This window comes from Mesoplodon mirus (genome assembly GCF_964341445.2).
Source record: "Mesoplodon mirus genome assembly, chromosome: 16".
Classification (NCBI taxonomy): Eukaryota; Metazoa; Chordata; class Mammalia; order Artiodactyla; family Ziphiidae; genus Mesoplodon; species Mesoplodon mirus.
Genome location: NC_138992.1, coordinates 579,602 through 599,210, shown reverse-complemented (window position 1 = coordinate 599,210; position 19,609 = coordinate 579,602). Strand labels below are relative to the sequence as shown.

The following is a 19,609-nucleotide window of genomic DNA, read 5'->3' as shown; positions in this document are numbered from 1 at the left end:
TACCTCCGTTTCTCCCGCCTCGCCCGCTATGGATCTGCCCGTGGGCCCGGGCGCGGCGGGGCCCAGCAACGTCCCGGCCTTCCTGACCAAGCTGTGGACCCTCGTGAGCGACCCGGACACGGACGCGCTTATCTGCTGGAGCCCGGTGAGGGGCTGGGCGCGCCGGCCCGGGGTTTTGGGGGGCGGGCAGCAGGGCGTCGGGAAAGAGCGTCCGAGGCCGCCCCTCGTCTCTCCTGCCGCGCGCTCCCCTGGGCTGGGCAGGAAGGGCCTCTCCTCCTCGGTCTCGCGCCGGCTATGTGCGGGACAACTGCGGAAGCGCGTCTGGCCTTAGGGCAGCGCCCAGTTTCGCTGGTGAGCGTTGTGCCCAGGTGGCCCCCGTAGCTTCTCAGATGAGTTACCAGGGTGGTGGGGTCGGCAGCCTTTGGGAAGAAATCAGGACTTGGCGCAGGAATTGGAGGGAGTTACTCTAGTGGAAAAGGAAAAGGAGCGAAAACAGAAAGCAAAACGTCATAAAGTTCCGGTGGGTCTCGAGCCCGTGTCCGGAGACCAGAGCCGGGTTTCCCAAGAGCGACTTTGTTTTTCGTTCCTCTCGGGACGTCTTCAGTCGCGTCCCTGCCTCCAGTTGCCTGGCAGCAGGCTCGTTTCCGTGGTCTTACCCTGCAGACCGGACAGTTCGGGCTTGCAGAGGTACAGCAGAGACTGTCTGGAGTTGCGGCTGAGAGTCTGCCATTCACGTCCGGGCTGTGACGTCGTGTCCGGGGAAGGCCGGAGCCATAGCTCAGGGCCGGCAGATGGGTGGCCTAGGCCGCCCTGGGCTGCGGAGCCTCTGGGCGCCTCCAGACGGGCTTGCTGTCCTGAGGGCTCGGACGCTGGCTTTCTCAGACTCTCCTAAGTACTCCTCTTTCACAGTCTTAAGCCCTTAGGAACGAAGACCAGTCAGGGCTGAAGCGAGCCCAGAACTGGAGGCTGGGTCCTCTCGTTCCTGGGCTGTCTGTTTGCGGAAGCGCTGCCTCGAGAGGGGGAGAGGGAGTAAAGAGACTAGAAATCCTGCAGCGTCCTTGTGGGGGACACTTTGTGTTGGTCCAAGTAACACATCCGTGTGGCGCGCTCCATTCCCACTGCTTGTCTCCGTAATGGCGGGGGCCGTGCTCTCCTGCAGCCTGTCCTGTTACCACCATCCCTTCGTTGCAGGCCTTGAACTTCGCAGACCCAAGGAAATGACCCCATGTTTCTGTCATTATCCTTCCTTCTTCCTCTTTCCCCTTTCCCTTAACTCCCAGGCAGCACTCTTACCCGGTTTGGGGAGGGGCATCAGAGACCTTTTGGGATGTTCCGAGCTTAGTCCTACTGGGGTGATCGCCCCACCTTTGACCTGCTCACTGCTTCTGCTTAAAGATCGTGAGGCAGCGAGCAAAGCCCCACCAGCGGGTTCTCCAGGTCCCACTGCCTGTGCTCTGGGCAAGGCCTTGGAGCAGGAAAGCGGGAACCGTCAAGCCTGAGACAGCCTCGTTCACAGCGGCTGCACCATCCGCCGGCCCTGCTGGCACTTTCTCCCCGGGGGTCGAGGGGTGCTGGCTGGAGCCTGCGCATTTGAGCCCCCCTGGTCTGTCCACAGGCCGAGCAGGGTGTGCTTGGTGCAGGAGGCAGTGGGCGGGCTGGCACTGCCAGGCAGGACAGAAACGGAGCCCTTTTCTGAGTTGGGCAGGGGCTGCAGAGCTGCCCAGCCCCGAGAAAGGAGACAGCCCCCTGCCTGAGGCCTCAGTGATGCCCACACAAGCCCCGGGCCTCTGTCAAAAAGTCCTCATGGAGACTTCTGCAGACTTGCAGCCCAAAGTCCAGCTTCCAGAGACCTTGGGAGGTTCTGGCATCTGTGCTCTCGGTGCCTTCCCGCTTGTGCTGGAAGTTTTCTCCCCATTCTGCCAAGAGGACCCTCCCAGCGTTTGACCCGGGGGACCAGGGAAAGGCGGTGGTGGGGTGGCTGACCCTCAAGGCTGAGTAATGGGGGTGGGGGTGAGGGGTGGCTTCCGGCCCCAGAAACTCTGGCCGGGGGGCCAGTCCGGCAGTGTTGTGCGTTCTCTGCACAGCCCAGGGGACGGCCAGCAGGTCGCTGCCCAGAGAGTCATGTTGGCTCCCCCGCTTCCAGAACCCCTGCCAGTTACCGATGTGCTTGGTGTGGAGCCACTGCTGAATAGGCCGGGGCTGCCCTGCAGGACCCGAGGCCCCGCCGCCCTCGGGAGGGAAGCTGGCGAATGCAGCGGCTCTCCTGACCCCACTCCCACGGGACAGGGATGGGGGGAGGGAGTGCATAGGTGAAGGAGGCTCTTCTTTTTAGGCTGCAGGCACTTCGAGGCCCTAAGAGCGAGGGCCTTTTTCGCCTAGGATGGCCCATGTGAGCACCAGCGGTCAGAGGGTCACACTGGAGGGACTGGCTGGAAAGCAGTCCCTGCAGTCAGGTCGCCAGCTCCCTGTGAGACCGACCCTTCGAGGAGGGTCCTGGTCGCACCTCGCCAGTCCGAGCTGGCCAGGGACCGTTTTCGGGGCTCCCACGACAGGCAGGGCTGCCCCTCCTCCCGGCCCGGGAGCCAAGTGGGCCCCAGCAGGCCCTCCGCCCCGCCCTCAGGGATGGGCAGTGGCCCCGAAAGGGCGGAGGTGCACCCGGTGCAGGCTGTGAGGGGCGCTGGGGGCCTGGAGGCTCCTGGAGCCCCCTGCACCTGCCAAACAGGACATGGCTGTCCCTACCCAGTCCCTCTGCGCAGCAGGAGGCCCAGCCCCTCGGGTATCGGTTCCCCTCCTTCCACAGCCCCACGTGGAGGTGACAGCCGGCCTTTTAGAGACACGGGAACTGAGTCCCAGAGACATCAGGAAACAGACGAAGAGCTGGGGGATGGCTGAGCAGGACCCGAAGTCCACAGTCTCTCGCTCACCTCTGGAGCCAGAGGCGTCCAGCTCTGGCTCACGCCTGCCCTCGCCACACTCTGCGTCTCCCGGGTAGAGGGCAACGTGAGGCCTCCACCTGTGGGGTCCAGGCTCCAGCTCCACCCCACCTGCTTGCTTTCTTTTTTTAAAAAAACAAAATAAATTTATTTATTTATTTATTTATTTATTTTTGGCTGCCTTGGGTCTTCGTTGCTGCGTGCAGGCTTTCTCTAGTTGTGGCGAGCAGGGGCTACTCTGTTGCGGTGCGCGGGCTTCTCATTGTGGTGGCTTCTCTTGTTAGGGAGCATAGGCTCTAGGCACGTGGGCTTCAGTAGCTGTGGCTCGCGGGCTCTAGAGCGCAGGCTCAGTAGTTGTGGTGCACGGGTTTAGTTGCTCCGCAGCATGTGGGATCCTACCGGACCAGGGCTCGAATCTGTGTCCCCTGCATTGGCAGGTGGATTCTTAACCACTGCGCCACCAGGGAAATCCCTACCTGCTTTCTTAGCTTGACCCCAGCCACACTCGGACTAACCAGTACTTGGTGCTCATAAAATTGTAGTTTGTGTTTTCACACGAGAATCCCCCCTTTCCCCTTCCGTAGAGATATATAGGTATGCGTATAGATGGATGGATGGATGGATGGACGAGACAGGCAGAGATCTATAAACGGCGGGCCGTGTGTGTGGCCTCCTGTCTCTTTCCTCCCTTCACGGTCCTGGGGTGGGCAGGGGCTGGTGAGGAGGGGCACAGGGGTCTCAGAAGGGGCTGGAGGGAGGGTAGATGGGCACAGCACACCTGAACCTGAGCCTACCTGGTTCCACTGGGCCGTGTGCACGCAGAAGTCTTTATTAAAGGACCGGAGAGGGGTCAGCAGGGTCCATAGGACCCGCCTTGGAATGAGCGGTCAGCTCCTGTCAGATACCACAGGCGCCGGGCTAAAGACCCCAGAGCTGCACCTTTGGCTGCAGGGTTTCCTGGAGATCTGCAGGGCTCGCAGGGCTGGCTTCGCAGGCTGTGGAAGGAGGGAGGCCGGCTCCCTGAATGTTTCCCGATTCTGGAGGTGCTGGCAGCGGCCCCACAGTCTCCTCCCACTGGGAGGGCCCAGGCAGTTACTGAGTCAAAAGTCACCTGTGTGCAGATGTTCAGCTGGGCCTGGAGACCCAAGCACGGGGCTGGCGGCTGGACGTGAGTGGGGAGGCTCTGGTCATGGGGCCTGTGCTGCGACCCTGAGCAGAAGTAAGAAAATGACATGAGGACAGTGCAGATGGTCCTCTTCTCGGTTGAGGACAAGACGAAGGCCGGGGAGGGGACCGAAAGCGAGCTCCCCTCTGCACCCCACCTTGTGCCTCCCATGTCCCCCCGCCAGGCTGCGTTTCTCTGCTGCCGCGTCCACGCGGCTCTAGTGCTCACACTGCACGTGGGTGCCAGCTGCATGCCCACTGCTCCCCGAGCACATCACACACACCAGTCTCTTTGGCTGGGGGACTAAAACGGGCCTTTTCTTCTGGGAATATACTTGAAAAGTACAGGTAGGCCTCTCATGGAATTACCATGGATGCTAATCCTGTTGAGCTGTGGGCGCTTTGGGAAGATATTCAGAGACAGAGATCCTCCCTCTGTAAAAATGTGCTTACGTGCAAAACTTTGTATACGTTTCAAGTTGTTCACAGTTGTGTAGGAAATAGGGCCACAGACTCTGAATTTACAGTAAGACTTGATATTTACTAAGAACTGCACCTCAGGGGCAAGGGCATTGCTCGCCAGCCAGCAGCTGGGCAACAGCTTCTCCCTGGTCCTGCCGTATTTCCCATCACTGGTTTCCGTTATATCCAAGGGTAAGCCAAGACTTCCTGCAGGAATGGCACGTGGTCAGCAGAGGAGGAGGAGATGTTGGGTTCTGCGATGGACTCACCAGAAGGCCCTCTCAGCCTTCTAAAAGGCCTTAAGGTCAGGCTGGCAGGACACATTCAACATGGACTCAACCCACCAGCAGTGTTCAGGTTAGTTAAACAGGGAGGACCGGTGAGCCCTCCAGCTGCCTATAGGCTTTCTGTCTGGAGGCAGTGATCAGACTCTGAGAGCCTGGCCTTTGGAGAAACTGAGACAGCCAGAATTTGCAAGACCTGGTACCAGAGAGGAGGAGCTGCACGTGAGCCCCTGCGGATCTTGGTCAAGTGCTGCTTTGCCCATCCATGTGGGGAGCCTGGGAAGCCGCCCGAGAACTTCCAGCGAAAGAACAGCCACTGAGGAGCCGTGTGGGGAGCGATCACCAGGCTCACCTAGAGTTGGTCGAGTCATCCGATTCCTCACAGCCAGAGTGGAGAGACCACTCTAACATACAGAGCCTTTCACGGACCTCAGAACAGCCACGGCTTGAAAGTGAGGCTGGATTAGCCCCAGAGAAAAGGCTACCCAAATGCAGTGTAAACAAGCTTGAAAACAAGCCTTAAAAGGATCAGGCTGGGCTTCCCTGGTGGCGCAGTGGTTGGGAGTCAGCCTGCTGATGCAGGGGACACGGGTTCATGCCCCAGTCCGGGAGGATCCCACATGCCGCGGAGCAGCTGGGCCCATGAGCCATGGCCACTGGGCCTGTGTGTCTGGAGCCTGTGCTCCGCAACGGGAGAGGCCACAGCGGTGAGAGGCCCGCGTACCACACACACACACACAAAAGGATCAGGCTGATCCTTTCCTGCAGAACTGAGGGTGCAGTGCTCTTGAGAGGAAGACAACTAAAGTCAGACACAGCGTAGTAAAATTCTTCTTCCAGGATCTGGTCAAAACTAATAGATGATCCACTTGGCATGAGAATGTGACCTGTGACAAAGAAGGGAAGAGTCATAGTAACAGATCCAGGTGTGATGGAAGTGGCGAGCAAGGACATTAAAAGAGTTATTAAGATTCTCTGTGTGCTCAAAGAAGTAGAGAGAAAACATTAAGACAGAGAAATGGAAGATATAAAAAGGAAGGAAATTGAACAGAATATCTCCAGAACAAGTGTCCCACGCGGAAGAATTCCAAATTATTTCTGTTGACTCCCTTCAAAGAGGTGACACGTAATTCCTACCCTTCAGTGTTGGCTGCACACAGACTTCCTTCTGAGGAGTACAGGAGGGGGTGGGGGGAGAGACTGTACGGTGGAGACACCTGACAGGCCTCCGCCAGCAGTGATGAGTCACGTTGATGGGTGTGCCCTGATGTGCTGTGATGGGCAGTGCAAGCCACCTCTGTGGTCTTCCTCTCCAAAAACTTCACGTAACCCCAACTCATCATGAGGGAAAAACATCAGACGAATCCAAGTTGAGCAACATTCTACACAATACCAGCCTAGTCCTCCTCAAAACTGTCAAGGGCATCAGGAACCAGGAAAGTCTGAGACTGTCAAGAATGACGTAAGGAGACGTGAATGTGATGTAATGTCTCGGATGATGTCCCGGAATGGAAAGACCTATTAGGTAAAAACTAAGGAAATCTGAACAAAACGGGGACTTTGGTTAAAAATAAACTACCAATATATTGATTCGTTACTTGTGGCATACGCACTAATGCAGGGTGTTAATAATAGGGAAACTGGGCGTGGGATATATGGGAACTCTGTACTGTCTAGCTTTTCTGTAAATCTAACTTTCTAAAATTTAAAGCTTGTTTTTATAAGTTACTGGAGGGGATTAAACAGCAGATTAGAAACTGCAGAAGAAAAGATCACTGAACACTAGCAAAAGAAACTATGCACGGTGACCACAGAGAGGAAAAAAAGACTTAAAAAAGTGAGCAGAGCCTTATGGGGATAATGTCCGTGGTCTGACACACAATTTAAGTTCCAGAGTAAAGGAGGAATGAGAATTTTAGAAATACTGGTTGAAATTTTCCCCAGTTTTTTTTTTCTTTGAAAGCTGTAAACCCACAGATCCAAGAATTTCAATGATTCCCAAGGAAGATAAAGCACAAAAAAACGATAACCAATGCACATCACAATCAAATTGCTGAAAACAAGTGGTGAAGGGAAAATCTTAAAAGCAGCCAGAAAAAGAAAGGAAATTGCACATGGAAGAATAGGATAAGAATGAGACTGACTTCCGATCAGAGACAGCATGAGGCCTGGGACTGGAAGGGGCCCTGTAGGCGGAAGTCGGGTCAACACTCAAGACCTAGTGTAACTCACCACATCAACAGAATGGGGAAGAAAAGCCACACGATCTTCTCAACAGAGGCAGAAGAAGCATTTGACAAAATTCAATATCCATTTCATGATAAAAACTCAGCAAGGGACTTCCCTGAGTGGCTCAGTGGTTAAGAATCCACCTGCCAGTGCAGGGGACATGGGTTCGATCCCTGATCTGGGAAGATCCCACATGCTGCAGAGCAGCTAAGTCCGTGTGCCACAACTACTGAGCCTGCGCTCTAGAGCCCGCGAGCCACAACTACTGAAGCCCGCGTGCCTAGAGCCCGTGCTCCGCAACAAGAGAAGCCACCACAATGAGAATCCCACGCAGCACAACGAAGAGTAGCCCTCACTCGCCACAACTAGAGAAAGTCCGCATGCAGCAACGAAGACCCAATGCAGCCAAAAATAAATAAATACATAAATTTTTTTTTAAAGCTCAGCAAACTAGGAAGGGAAATTCATCGATCTCATAAAAAGCTTGTACCAAAAAAACCCTACTGCTAACATTATACTTAATGGTGAAAAACTGAATACTTTCCCCAAGGCTGGAAAAGAAGGCAAGGATGTCTGCTTTTACTGCTTTTCCTTAATATGTATTGGATGCCCTGCTCAGGCAATATGGCAAATACATAAATAAAAGACAGCAAGATTGAAGTGCAAGAAATAAAACTCTCTATTCATAGAAAACATTATTGTTTACTTAGCAAATCCCAAAGAATCTACAGAAAAGTTATTAGAACTAATGAATGAGTTTAGTGAGGCCACAGGATTCAAGGCCAATATACAGAAATGGAATATATTTCTATGTACCAGTAACGAACTGTTGAAAATGGAAATATTTACAGTGCTACAAAAACCACAGAACACTTACTGGTTGTATTATCTGTGGCTGTGTAACCAGTCGCCTCCAAACTAACTGCCTAAAACAACAAACCCTTGTTATCTCCCAGTGTCTGAGAGCCATGAGCTGGCTGCCTCAGGATCTCTTGTGAGGGTGCAGTCATCTCAAGACTCAGCTGGGGGGACTTTCCTGGTGGTCCAGTGGTTAAGACTTCGCCTTCCAATGCAGGGGGTGCGGGTTCGATCCCTGGTCGGAGAGTCAAGGTCCCACATGCCTCTCAGCCAAAAAAACAAAAGATAAAACAGAATTAATACTGTAACAAAGTCAATAAAGACCTTGAAAATGGTCCACATCAAAAAAATCTTAAAAAAAAAAAAAAAGACTCAGCTGGGTGCTGGCAGCCTCAGTTCCTCACCCTGTGGACCTCTCCTTAGGGCTGCTTTCAGCATGTCACCTTGCCTCTCCCAGGGCAAGCAATCTGAGAGAGCAAGAGCCCAAGGTGGGCTTGTAATGTGTTCTCAGATACCATCATGTCTGCTGGATGCTGTTGGTCATAGAGAACATTCCTGGTAGATCATGGAATGGGACAGCACAAGCTGTGGACTCCTGGAGGTGGGGATCCTTGGAGGCCATCTGTAGGCTAGTTATCATGGGGTAAATCTTGCAAAATGTGTGTATGTATATACACACACACACACATACACATATATACATGTGTAATTTATTCATTGAAAACTATAAAACATGGCTGAGAAAAAGACGTAAGTAGATTCCACACAATCCCAGTGAAATCCAAGCAGAAATTTTTGTGTGCAGTAACCTTCAGTTTATATGAAAAAGCAAAGGACAGAGAATAGTCAACCTTTTTTTTTTTTTTAAGGAGAACAAAGTTGGAAGACTCACACTATCCGATATCAAGACATACTGTAAAGCTATAATAATCAATACTGAGTGATATTGGCATAACTGTAAACATACAAATAAGTGGAACAGACTAGAGAGTCCAGAAGTAGGCCCACCCATTCAAGGTTTGATTTTTGACAAAGATGCCACTGTAATTCAATGGAGGAAGAACTGTCTTTTCAACAAATGGTGCTGGAATAATTGGACTTCCACAAGCACAAATGTGAGCCTGTCCTGTGTTTAATACTATATACAAAAATTAAATAGATTGAAATATAAGAGCTAAAACTGTATAACTTCTAGAAGGAAAAAACCAGGACACAAATGTTCGTAGCACTTAGTTATAATAGCCAAAGACAGGACACAACCCAAATGTCCGTTAACTGGTGAGTGGAAGACAAACTCTGGGACATCCCTACAATGGAATACTACTCAGCATTTAAGAGGAACAAACAGCTTACCCTTGCAAGACTATGGCTGCATCTCAAAGGCATTATGCTAAGTGAAAGGCTACATACCCTGTGATTCCACTTACATGACATTCCAGAAAAGGCAAAACTATGGGGACAAAAGATCAGTGGTTGCCTGGGGATGAGGGAGGGGGTTGACGGCAAGGGGACGTAGGGGTGATTTGGGGGGTAGATGGAAATGTTCTCTGTTCCTCGCCTGTGCGAGTAAATAGCTGTGTGTCAGAAATGGAGAGTTGTTCATTTAAAATGGTAAACTGTATATAGATTATAGGTTCCTTTTCAGAGATATGGAGGTACATCCCAGACGGCCAGCCAGGTGGAGACACCCAATCAGTCAGCAAGGGTAGAGCTCAGCAAGCAGTCTGGCCTAGGGTGAGACAGGATGTGCTTGAGGTCGTGTGGGTGAATGGTAGATGCCACATGGGGAGACTGAGGCACAGTGGCAGCCTGCAGATGCCACCATCAAGACTCGCAAGAGTGCAGCCTCCAGAGGAGTGTTTTCTTTCCTCATTTTCCATCTGACAGGATATCCATCTGTGCTACAGACATTCCCCAGCAGTCCACCAAACTCTTCCTGTCTGAAAATGTGTGAGATCCACATAAAGCAGTGCTAAAAGGGAAATAAGAATGGCTTCTGAGCTTCCACGTTAAAGTAAAAAACAGCAAAATAAGCCCAAAGCAAGCAGAAGGAAGGAAATAATAAAGACAACAAAAATCAATGAAATTGAAAACAGTAAAACATGATAAATGAATTCAAAAGCTGAATCTTTCAAAAGATTGAGATTGGTAACTTGTGGAATGACTGACAGAAGAAAAAAGGTAAATTACTAATATCAGGAATCACAGAGGATATATCACTACAGACGCCACAGGTGGTAAGGGGATAATAAGGAAGTACTACAAACAACTCTATGCATGTAAAGTTGATAAAATGGACCAATTCCTTGAAAAGCACAAACGGCCAAAACTCACCCAAGGTGAAACATAACTATTAGTGGTCCTGAGTCCATTAAAGAAATAGAATTCCTAGTCATAAACCTTCCTAAAAAGAATTTTCAGGCCCAAATGATTAGACAAAAACAGTCCAAGAAAATTGCAGACCAATATCCTTCATAATGTCTTCTATAAAATTTTAGCAAATCAAATTTGACAGTACATAAAAAGAATAATGTCACAACAAGTGGGACTTATCCCAGGAATGCAAGGATGGTTCAAGATTTTTAAATCAATATAATCCACCATGTTAACAATCTAAAGAAGAGAAACCACATGATCATATTATTTGATTCAAAAAAAGCATTTGACAAAATTTGACGTTCGTGATAATAAAAAAAAAATCCCTCAGGAAACTAGGAAAACCAGGGCTAGCAGGGACTTTCCTCAGCTTGATACAAAAGGATCTTTAGAAAAAAACAGAACACACACAAAAAAATCCTACACCTAATATCATACATAATGGTAAGACACTGAATGCTTTGCTCATAAGATCAGAACAAAGCACAAAGTCTGTTTTCACCAGTTCTGGCTAATAGTGTACTGGAAGTCCTACCCAGTACATTAAGACAAGAAAAAGAAATTAAAGGCTAACTGGGGTGAGGGTAATTGAAGCCCCAGTATTCTCAGCCTGCCACGCCTGGGGTAGAGCCTCCATTCTATAGGTGGGGGCAAGATGGGGAAGAGGGCCCTCAGCCTCTTGGCTGCAGTCACCAGGAATTTAGCCTCTTCACCTTCAAGCTGGACAAGATGAGAAATGCTGGTGGCCTGCCCCTCAGTAAGACACAGAAAGCCTTGGTTGTAAACTGAGGGGAGAGGAATCCCCACCTCTAGGCCATAGCCTCCCAGAGTGTCACATCAATCCAGGTGAACTGGTGTGAGGAGGAGGGAGTAAGTTATGGCTAAAATGCTACAGACTCTGTTCCTACTGAGTTTTAGGTTTTCTTGAATAAATGTTTCTTCATTTGTTATATGCCTTTAGGACAATTTCCAGAGACTTTAGATGACTTAAATAAGCTTCATTTTTTTTCTCCTTGGAGTGGTTCACTGGATCTCCTTAGCTGCCTTCCCAGACAGAGAAACCTTGCCTTTATTTTCAAAGGATAGTTTTGCTGGATATAGAATTCTTGGCTGACAGGTTTTTTTCTTTCAGCACTTTTGGTATGTCATCCCACTGGCTTCTGGCCTGCATGGTTTCTGATGACAAATTAGCTGTTATTAGGGATTCCTTGTATATGATGGGTCTATTATCTCTTACTGCTTTCAAGATTCTTCCTTGGTCTTTTGCTTTCTTCAGTTTGATTATGGATATCTAGATGTGAATCTCTTTGAGTTTATCCTTGGAATTTGTTTAGCTTCTTGGATATTTTTCATGAAATTTGGGAAGTTTTCTGCCATTATTTCTTCAGATATTCTTTCTGTCCCTTTTTCTCCTCTCCTTTATGCATATGTTGGTCTTTGGTGGTGTACCACATTGCCTCTGAGCCCTGTTCACTTTCTTCATTCTTTTCTCTTTCTGTCTCTCAGCCTAGGTAATCTCAGTTGAATATCTTCCTTTACGTTTGCTGATTCTTTCTTATTCCTGCTTGGATCTGCTCTTGAGCCTCCAGTGAATTTTATTTTATTTTATTTTATTTTCGGTATGCGGGCCTCTCACTGTTGTGGCCTCTCCCGTTGCGGAGCACAGGCTCCAGACGCACAGGCTCAGCAGCCATGGCTCACGGGCCCAGCCGCTCCGCGGCATGTGGGATCTTCCTGGACCGGGGCACGAACCCGTGTCCCCTGCATCGGCAGGCGGACTCTTAACCACTGCGCCACCAGGGAAGCCCCCTCCAGTGAATTTTAAATCTGAGTTGTTACACTTTTCAACTCCAGGATTTTTTTGTTGTTCATATTTATAACTTCTATCTTTATTGTTATTCTTTGTTCTAAGAGATATCATTCTTATGCTTTCCTTTATTTCTTTAGATGCCATTTTGTTTTGTTCTTCAAACATATTTCAAATACCTGATTTTAAAGTCTTTGTCTAGTAAGTCCAACATCTGAGCTTCCTTAGGGACAGTTTCTTTCGGTTGCTTTTTTCCCACGTATGGATCATACCTTGTTTCTTTGCATATTTCGTAATTTTTTGTTGAATGTTGGACTTTCCATTAATATAATGTGGCATCTGTTAAACTCAGTATCAGATTTTCTACGCTTGCCAGGGTTTGTCGCTGTTTCTTGTCATTGCTGTTTGTTTGTTTAGTGACTTTTCTGAACTAATTCTGGGCAGTTTGTGTTCTTTGTTGTGTGTGGTCACTGAGTTCTCTGCCCAGTTAGCTCATTGGTCAGGGAGTAAAGGGAGCAGGAATGTCCTTCAATGCCTGGAGACAGTAACCCTCCCAGCCTCTGCAGGGGACTCTGTATGTGCTGGGCGTGACTTCACCTCCCAGCCGGGTAGCTGACACCTTGACTTTCTCCTCCACTTCCTGCTTATGCAGAGCCTCAGTCAGCCAGAGATGAGAGGGCCTTCTCAGGTCCCTCTCAGGCGTGCACACAGCTCTACATGTGCATGTGACTTCTAGATCCCCTGGAATATTTTGGAGCTTTGCAAAGCTCCTCTTGATATCTCATTCCCCAGCTCTTCCTTTTAAGTTTTCTGGTTAGCTTGTTTTTCCCCGTCTGCTATCCACTGTCTTAGGCAGCCACAAGTTTTAAAATTAATTGCCTCTAGATGTTTTCAACAAACATCCCTAGGGAAAGGCTTTTTATACTAAGAGAGCTTCCAGTCAAATCAAACAAAAACAGCCTTGCAAGTGGAACCTTCCAGGGAGTTGCCATACAGGCCTTGAATGGAGCCCCAGCCCCATTCTCACCCTGTGGCTGCCAGAATGCTGGTTCCCCCACAATTTCAGCTGTTGGTTTTCACAGCTACGGGAAAGGAGGTGGGAACAGGGCGAGTTTGAATGCCACAGCTCACTGATCTTACTGAGATTCAACCATGTCTTGAATAAATTCTCCCCATGTTGCTGCAGTCCTTTGGGTGAGCTTCAGGGTTCTGAAGAAGTTGACTAAACATTTTTTGCTAGTTTTCTTATTGCTTCTTTGGAGGAAAAAAGCTTTAGAGGTCTCTCTTCCACCATTTCTCCTCACCTCACACTTACATCTGTTTATTGTCACGTCTTTGTCCGTGTTAAGAAGCGTTGCTCCGTCCTGCTCACTGCCACGGGGATCTTCCGGCTCTTCCCTGTCCCTCATCCCAGGGGAGGACTGCGCCCGCTCCCGGGCCCTGCCAGCACAGAGGGCTGCCTTGTCGCCCTCCCAGTAGCTTTTGGACTGAGGGCAGGAAAGAAATGGAAGAGCAGTGTAGCAGTTTTGTTTTTTGGTTTTTTTTTTTGCGGTACGTGGGCCTCTCACTGTTGTGGCCTCTCCCGTCGCGGAGCACAGGCTCCGGATGCACAGACTCAGCGGCCATGGCTCACGGGCCCAGCCGCTCCACGGCATGTGGGATCCTCCCGGACCGGGGCACGAGCCCGTGTCCCCTGCATCGGCAGGCGGACTCTCAACCACTGCGCCACCAGGGAAGCCCAACGTAGCAGTTTTTTTCATCTCTGTTTTTTGTCTCTGTTGCCAAAAGAAAAAGCTGCGTTTCTGAACATGACTGTTGTTTTCCTCCAGAGTAACTGAAATCAGGTTCCCGTTTTCTTGGCTGCCTCCGTTTGGGGTCTTGGCTGTTATTAAGGGAAATTTGCTGATTAAAGCTAGCACGAGGCCCCCTGAGGAAGGGGCCTGCAGTGCTCTGAGGTGCTTCCTGAATGGCCCTCTGCAGCCCGGGGGAGCGGGCCTCAGCAAGGGTGCTGGGTCCCAGGGCGACCTCCACCCTGGGTGGGGGCACAGCCCTCGCACGGAGGCTGCTGCGTGACCCCCGCGTCTCCTGGCAGGGTGGGAACAGCTTCCACGTGCTGGACCAGGGCCAGTTCGCCAAGGAGGTGCTGCCCAAGTACTTCAAGCACAGCAACATGGCCAGCTTTGTGCGGCAGCTCAACATGTGTGAGTGCACTGCCCCGGGGCCCCGCTCGCTGGCCTGGTGCAGCCCCCAGGCTCCGACCCCTGGGTAGCCAGGGGCATGGCCCGGAGCCAGCGCACCTGCAAGGGGAGGGGGTGTCGTGGGGGGTGTGGAGTCTCCCTGAGACCGAGACCACCCAGCCACCTCAGGCAGGGCTCCCAAGAGGGCAGTGCTGGGCATTTCCCCACTCCCCCAGCCTCCCTCGTCCTCCAGCGGGGCGGTGGCCGTGCTGGAGTGAGGGGCTGGGTTCCCAGCCCTGAGGCAGCACTGCCCCACCCCGTCGCGTGCAGATGGCTTCCGGAAGGTGGTGCACATTGAGCAGGGCGGCCTGGTCAAGCCGGAGAGGGACGACACTGAGTTTCAGCACCCGTGCTTCCTGCGCGGCCAGGAGCAGCTCCTGGAGAACATCAAGAGGAAAGTGACCAGTGTGAGTAGCCCTCCTCCCTCCCCCACATCCTTGGACCTCGCTCCAGGCCGTCAGCAGGAGCAGCATCCACCCCCTGTCCTGCTGGCCTGGCCTGGCTGCACCGAGCCCTCTTCCTGCTGGCAGCCCCTCCTCCATCAGCCCCCATAGCGAAGGCCCCTCCAGACCGGCAGCCCCTTGGCCCTTTCTGCTGTATCCCGCCCCCCCACCAGGCCATCTCAGTGACTGCTCCCCTGGGGACCCAGGTGTCCACCCTGAGGAGCGAGGACATAAAGATTCACCAGGACAGTGTCACCAAGCTGCTGACCGACGTGCAGCTGATGAAGGGGAAGCAGGAGAGCATGGACTCCAAGCTGCTGGCCATGAAGCAGTAGGTGCTGGGGCGCCGGGCAGGGGAGGTGCCGGGACCAAGAGGCCTCCTGGGGGGCAAGCAGAGGAGGGGGAGGGGCGCCAGCGGCGGGCCTCTCCCCCCAGTCCTGCCCCGCAGGCTCCGAGACAGACGCTTCAGGCCTTCCGCTCTCCAGACAGAACTAGGTCCAGGCTTGCACAGCCTCCCACCCTGCCAGGTTGAACTCATTTCCAGAAGGTGGGGTTGGACCCGGTTCCCATGGCAGCAAGCAGAGCTGGGCCCGGGGCAGCGGCCACGCCCTTGGGCTCCTCACTCAACCCCTGAGCGAGCGCCTGGGATCACTCAGCACGGGTGTCGCCTCTCCTCAGGCCTGGGAAGCAGGAAACACTTTGGGTTCTTCCTGGAACCCCTGCCCCTGGGGCATGTGTGGCCACCACAGAACCAGCTCTAGGCTCCCCCGAGCCAGGACCCCTATGGAGGCTGGCTTAGGTCTCCTCCCATGTACTTGGGGCCCTGGGGACCTCAGGAACCCCAGCCCGGGGTGGCTGTCCATATCTCGGTGTGGCCTCAAAGCTGCTCAGAGGGCTGGCTGTCCTGTCCCCCAGACCATGGAGGATGCTCCTGGGCCCCGACTACTCACTTCAGGGCCCAGCAGAAGCCCCTGGCTGGCTGATACCTGGAGATGGGACCAGGTGAACTTGGCCTCCAGGACATGGACACCTCTCAGGGTGAATCCAGGAGGGTCTCTTGCACGTCAACAAGACATGCTGGGGGCTGAGCAGGGCTGGCCCCCTGGAGCGGCAGACCGTGGGCCGCTCAGGTGGCCCTTTCTGCTCCTCGAGGCCACCTCTGATCCCCTAAAGGCACAGGACAACCTCCCACATGCCACCCTGTGGCCTGCAAGCTGTACTGCCCCCTTCCCCTGGACTCTCCTCCCGTTCTCAGCCTCGGTCTAGGGAGAGGCGGCCAAGGCGGGGGGCCGCCCTCAAGGCTCTGCCACCTCGACTGTGACCGAGAAAGCCCCGGGGCTCTCGGCCCAGATCCTGGGGCGCACCAGCCGGCCCCGCCCAGGTCTCCACCACAGCCCCGCTGCCCCCGCACCCGGCACCCCCGCGCATCCTCCCCTCGCAGCACAACAGCACAAGGAGGGGCGGGGCCCTGGCCTGGCCCCCAGACCGTCCCACAGCCTGTGCTCGGGTGGGGATGGCCCGGCAGCTGGGCTTGTGGTGAGACGCAGTCCCCCACGGCCCTGCTTCTACCCGGGTTGGGTGGAGTGTCCGCAGGGCTCCCCGCAGCCCCCCGACGGCGCCTGGTCTGTTGCAGTGAGAACGAGGCCCTGTGGCGGGAGGTGGCCAGCCTGCGGCAGAAGCACGCCCAGCAGCAGAAAGTCGTCAACAAGGTGCGACGCCGGCCGGCAGGGCACGGGGTCCCTGTCCGCAGCCAGGCTGACCTCCTCTCCCCTTGCAGCTCATCCAGTTCCTCATCTCGCTGGTGCAGTCGAACCGGATCCTGGGAGTGAAGAGAAAGATGTGAGGCGCTAGCCATGCCCCCCTCCCGTTGGCCGCGTCCTGGGGACCACCGAGGCCGGGACGCAGCTGACCCACCCCTCCCCGCAGCCCGCTGATGCTGAACGACAGCAGCTCCGCGCATTCCATGCCCAAGTACGGCCGGCAGTACTCCCTGGAGCACATCCACGGCCCGGGGCCCTACTCGGTGAGCAGCGAGCAGCGGGCGCCGCGCGGGGCGGGGCGTGAGTTGGCGGCAGGCGCTGCATGTGGTCACCTCCCTCTGGTGGCAGGCTCCGTCCCCGGCCTATAGCGGCTCCAGCCTCTACCCTCCAGACGCTGTTGCCAGCTCCGGACCCATCATCTCCGACATCACCGAGCTGGCCCCCGGCAGCCCCTTGGCCTCCACGGGCGGGAGCGTAGCCGAGAGGTGGGCGCGGCGCCTTCCCAGCAGGCGGGAGCGGGTGGGGCTCGCGGAGGCGCCCGCTGACACGTGCACCCCCTGTGCAGGCCCCTGTCCGGCAGCCCCCCGGTTCGAGTCAAGGAGGAGCCCCCCAGCCCACCTCGGAGCCCCCAGGCAGAGGATGCCAGTCCCAGCCAGCCGTCCTCCGTGGTGGAGACGCCCCTGTCCCCGACCGCCCTCATTGATTCCATCCTGCGGGAGAGCGAGCCTGCGCCGGCCGCCTCGGCCCCGGCCCTCACCGATGCCGGGGGCCGCCCCCCCTCGCCCCGGCCTGCCTCGGCCCCCGAGAAGTGCCTCAGCGTAGCCTGCCTGGACAAGTGAGTGCCGTCCGCTCACCCGCCAGCCTCTGGAAGCACGGCCGGGCCTCTGGCGAGGACTGTCCGCAGGGCTGGACACGGGCGGCCCTCAGGCCTGCGGCTGAGGGCTTGCTGGGGATGAGCTCGCGGACCTGGCCCTGAGCACAAAGCTCAGGGCTGGGGAGGGAGACAGATGCCAACCAGGTGATCCCACGGCCCTTCCACCGCAGGAGCCCAGGCGTGTGGCCAGGCCGCCCTCTCCTGCAGCAGGCTGCTGGGTCCCTGTGTCTGTCCTGCCCCAGAGGTGGGCAGGCGAGGGTGGGGGCTGGGAGTCTGCCCGGCCCCCACCTGCAATCGGGGGGCTCTTGTCTTTCTATCTTGCAGTTTGGCTCGCGCTCCACAGATGTCTGGGGTCGCCCGCCTCTTCCCCTGCCCCTCCTCCTCTCTACATGGCCGAGTCCAGCCAGGGTTAGCGCTGTCCCACTGGGGAGGGAGGAGGGCTCTGCCAGAGCTCGGGCCCCTCCCCAGACGTGGACCAGACCCCAGCCCGGCTGGGAGCACTCAGCCCTGCCTGGTGAACGGGCACCCTGGGCCCTCTGTGGCAGGGACTGGCCCCCGGGCTCTGGGGCCCAAGCCAGCACCCCGAGTTGCTGACTGACAAAGGATGGCCCAGGTGTTGTGCTGACTGGCCTCCTCTAAGGAGAGGGTAGGGCCTTTTTGTTCGCAGCCGCCAGGCCCGGTCTCTCCTGGCAGGCACCGGGGGAGAGGCTGGCCCACCCAACGCCAAGCACGGCCCCTCGCCGCCTCCTGCTGTCTTCCGGTGCAAAGGCCCAACCTTATCGAGCCTGAAAATCTGGGCGCCCGCCCCATTCTGAGCACTGAACTCCTCCTTGGCCCTCCTGCCATCTTGGCCCAGCCTAAAATGCTGCCAGGGGCCTCACGGGGCCTCACGGTGACCGGTGACGGCGGGGCCTGAGCCACTCCCCCGGCGTGGCCAAGGATCCCGGCCGCGTGCACGCTGCCCCACCGGGCCCGGGCTGGCAGCGCAGGGGGGTCCTACCTTGGAGGGCCTCCCGTGAGCCCGAGCAGGGTGGGTGGTGGCCGAGGGGAGCCCTTCTCTGGCAGGTGGGTGTGAGCGCTGGCAGGAAGGCGCCTGGGTGGGGACGCCCAGGGTGCCGCTTCACCCGATTCCCTCCCTCTGGCCAGGACCGAGCTCAGCGACCACCTGGATGCCATGGACTCCAACCTGGACAACCTGCAGACCATGCTGACGAGCCACGGCTTCAGCGTGGATACCAGCACCCTGCTGGACGTGAGTCCCGGCCCCGCCCCACACCTGCCCACTCCGCACTAGCCCCGCCCCGCACCTGCCCGCCTGGCTCACAGGCACCGCCTGACCGCCCTCCCTTCCCTGCAGTTGTTCAGCCCTTCGGTGACAGTGCCTGACATGAGCCTGCCCGACCTGGACAGCAGCCTGGCCAGCGTGCGTAGGGCGTGGGGGTGGCGGGGTGGTGGGGGAGAGGATCCGGGAACCCTCACCACACTCCCTCCGCCCCAGCAGATCCAGGAGCTCCTCTCTCCCCAGGAGCCCCCCAGGCCTCTTGAAGCAGAGAGCAGCAGCCCTGACTCAGGTGAGCTGAACGTGCCCGCCCCCGCCCCGTGACCTCGCGCCAGCGCCCTGACCTGCTCGATGCCCCCCGCCCCAGGAAAGCAGCTGGTGCACTACACAGCCCAGCCCCTGCTCCTGCTGGACCCCGGCTCCGTGGACGTGGGGGGCAGCGACCTGCCGGTGCTCTTCGAGCTGGGAGAGGGCTCCTACTTCTCCGAGGGGGATGACTACGCAGACGACCCCACCATCTCCCTGCTGACGGGCTCTGAGCCCCCCAAAGCCAAGGACCCCACTGTCTCCTAGAGGCCCCAGGAGGAGGGCCGGCCTGCGCCCCACCCCCCCACCCCCCACCCCCCAGTGCAGGGCTGGTCTCAGTAGTACCGGGCCGGCTGGGCGGGCATGGCCCCCAGTCAGCACCGAGGGCCCAGCCCCATGAGCAGCTGCCTGCTGGGGCCTTCACGGCCACACTCGGACTGACCGGTACGCGGGTGCTCATAGAATTGTATTTTGGATTTTTACACGCGAGTCCCCCCTTTCCCCTTCTGTAGAGATATACACGCATTATACACAGACGGACAGACGAGACAGAGATCTATAAACGACGGGCTGTGCGTGTGGCCTCCCTGTCTGTTT

At 55.3% G+C, this 19,609-nt stretch overlaps 1 protein-coding gene across 4 annotated transcripts; it reads left to right on the top strand.

Annotated features, from left to right (window-relative positions):
• The first annotated feature begins 17 nt into the window (after positions 1 to 17).
• Positions 18 to 19,599, top strand: HSF1 (heat shock transcription factor 1). 4 transcript variants are annotated; one of them, XM_082601388.1, is made up of 14 exons: positions 18 to 145; positions 14,206 to 14,314; positions 14,621 to 14,757; positions 14,967 to 15,124; positions 16,427 to 16,502; positions 16,571 to 16,632; positions 16,720 to 16,816; positions 16,902 to 17,038; positions 17,119 to 17,388; positions 17,752 to 17,835; positions 18,574 to 18,679; positions 18,785 to 18,850; positions 18,929 to 18,998; positions 19,074 to 19,599. In XM_082601388.1, the coding sequence occupies exons 1-14, from the start codon at positions 29 to 31 to the stop codon at positions 19,277 to 19,279; spliced, it is 1,695 nt and encodes a 564-aa protein (XP_082457514.1). In that variant the 5' UTR covers positions 18 to 28; the 3' UTR covers positions 19,280 to 19,599. The 4 variants fall into 4 exon arrangements, with proteins under 4 accessions (XP_082457514.1, XP_082457515.1, XP_082457516.1 ...); XM_082601389.1 differs by having other exon boundaries at positions 15,000 to 15,124; positions 19,074 to 19,597; XM_082601390.1 differs by lacking the exon at positions 17,752 to 17,835.
• The last annotated feature ends 10 nt before the right edge of the window (positions 19,600 to 19,609 follow it).

Bases quoted from the DNA above. Each gene is read 5' to 3' on its own strand.
- HSF1 (XM_082601388.1), top strand. From the start codon at position 29: ATGGATCTGCCCGTGGGCCCGGGCGCGGCGGGGCCCAGCAACGTCCCG. The intron at 146-14,205 runs GTGAGGGGCTGG...GTCTCCTGGCAG, and splicing joins CGCTTATCTGCTGGAGCCCG to GGTGGGAACAGCTTCCACGT. The intron at 15,125-16,426 runs GTAGGTGCTGGG...GGTCTGTTGCAG, and splicing joins AAGCTGCTGGCCATGAAGCA to TGAGAACGAGGCCCTGTGGC.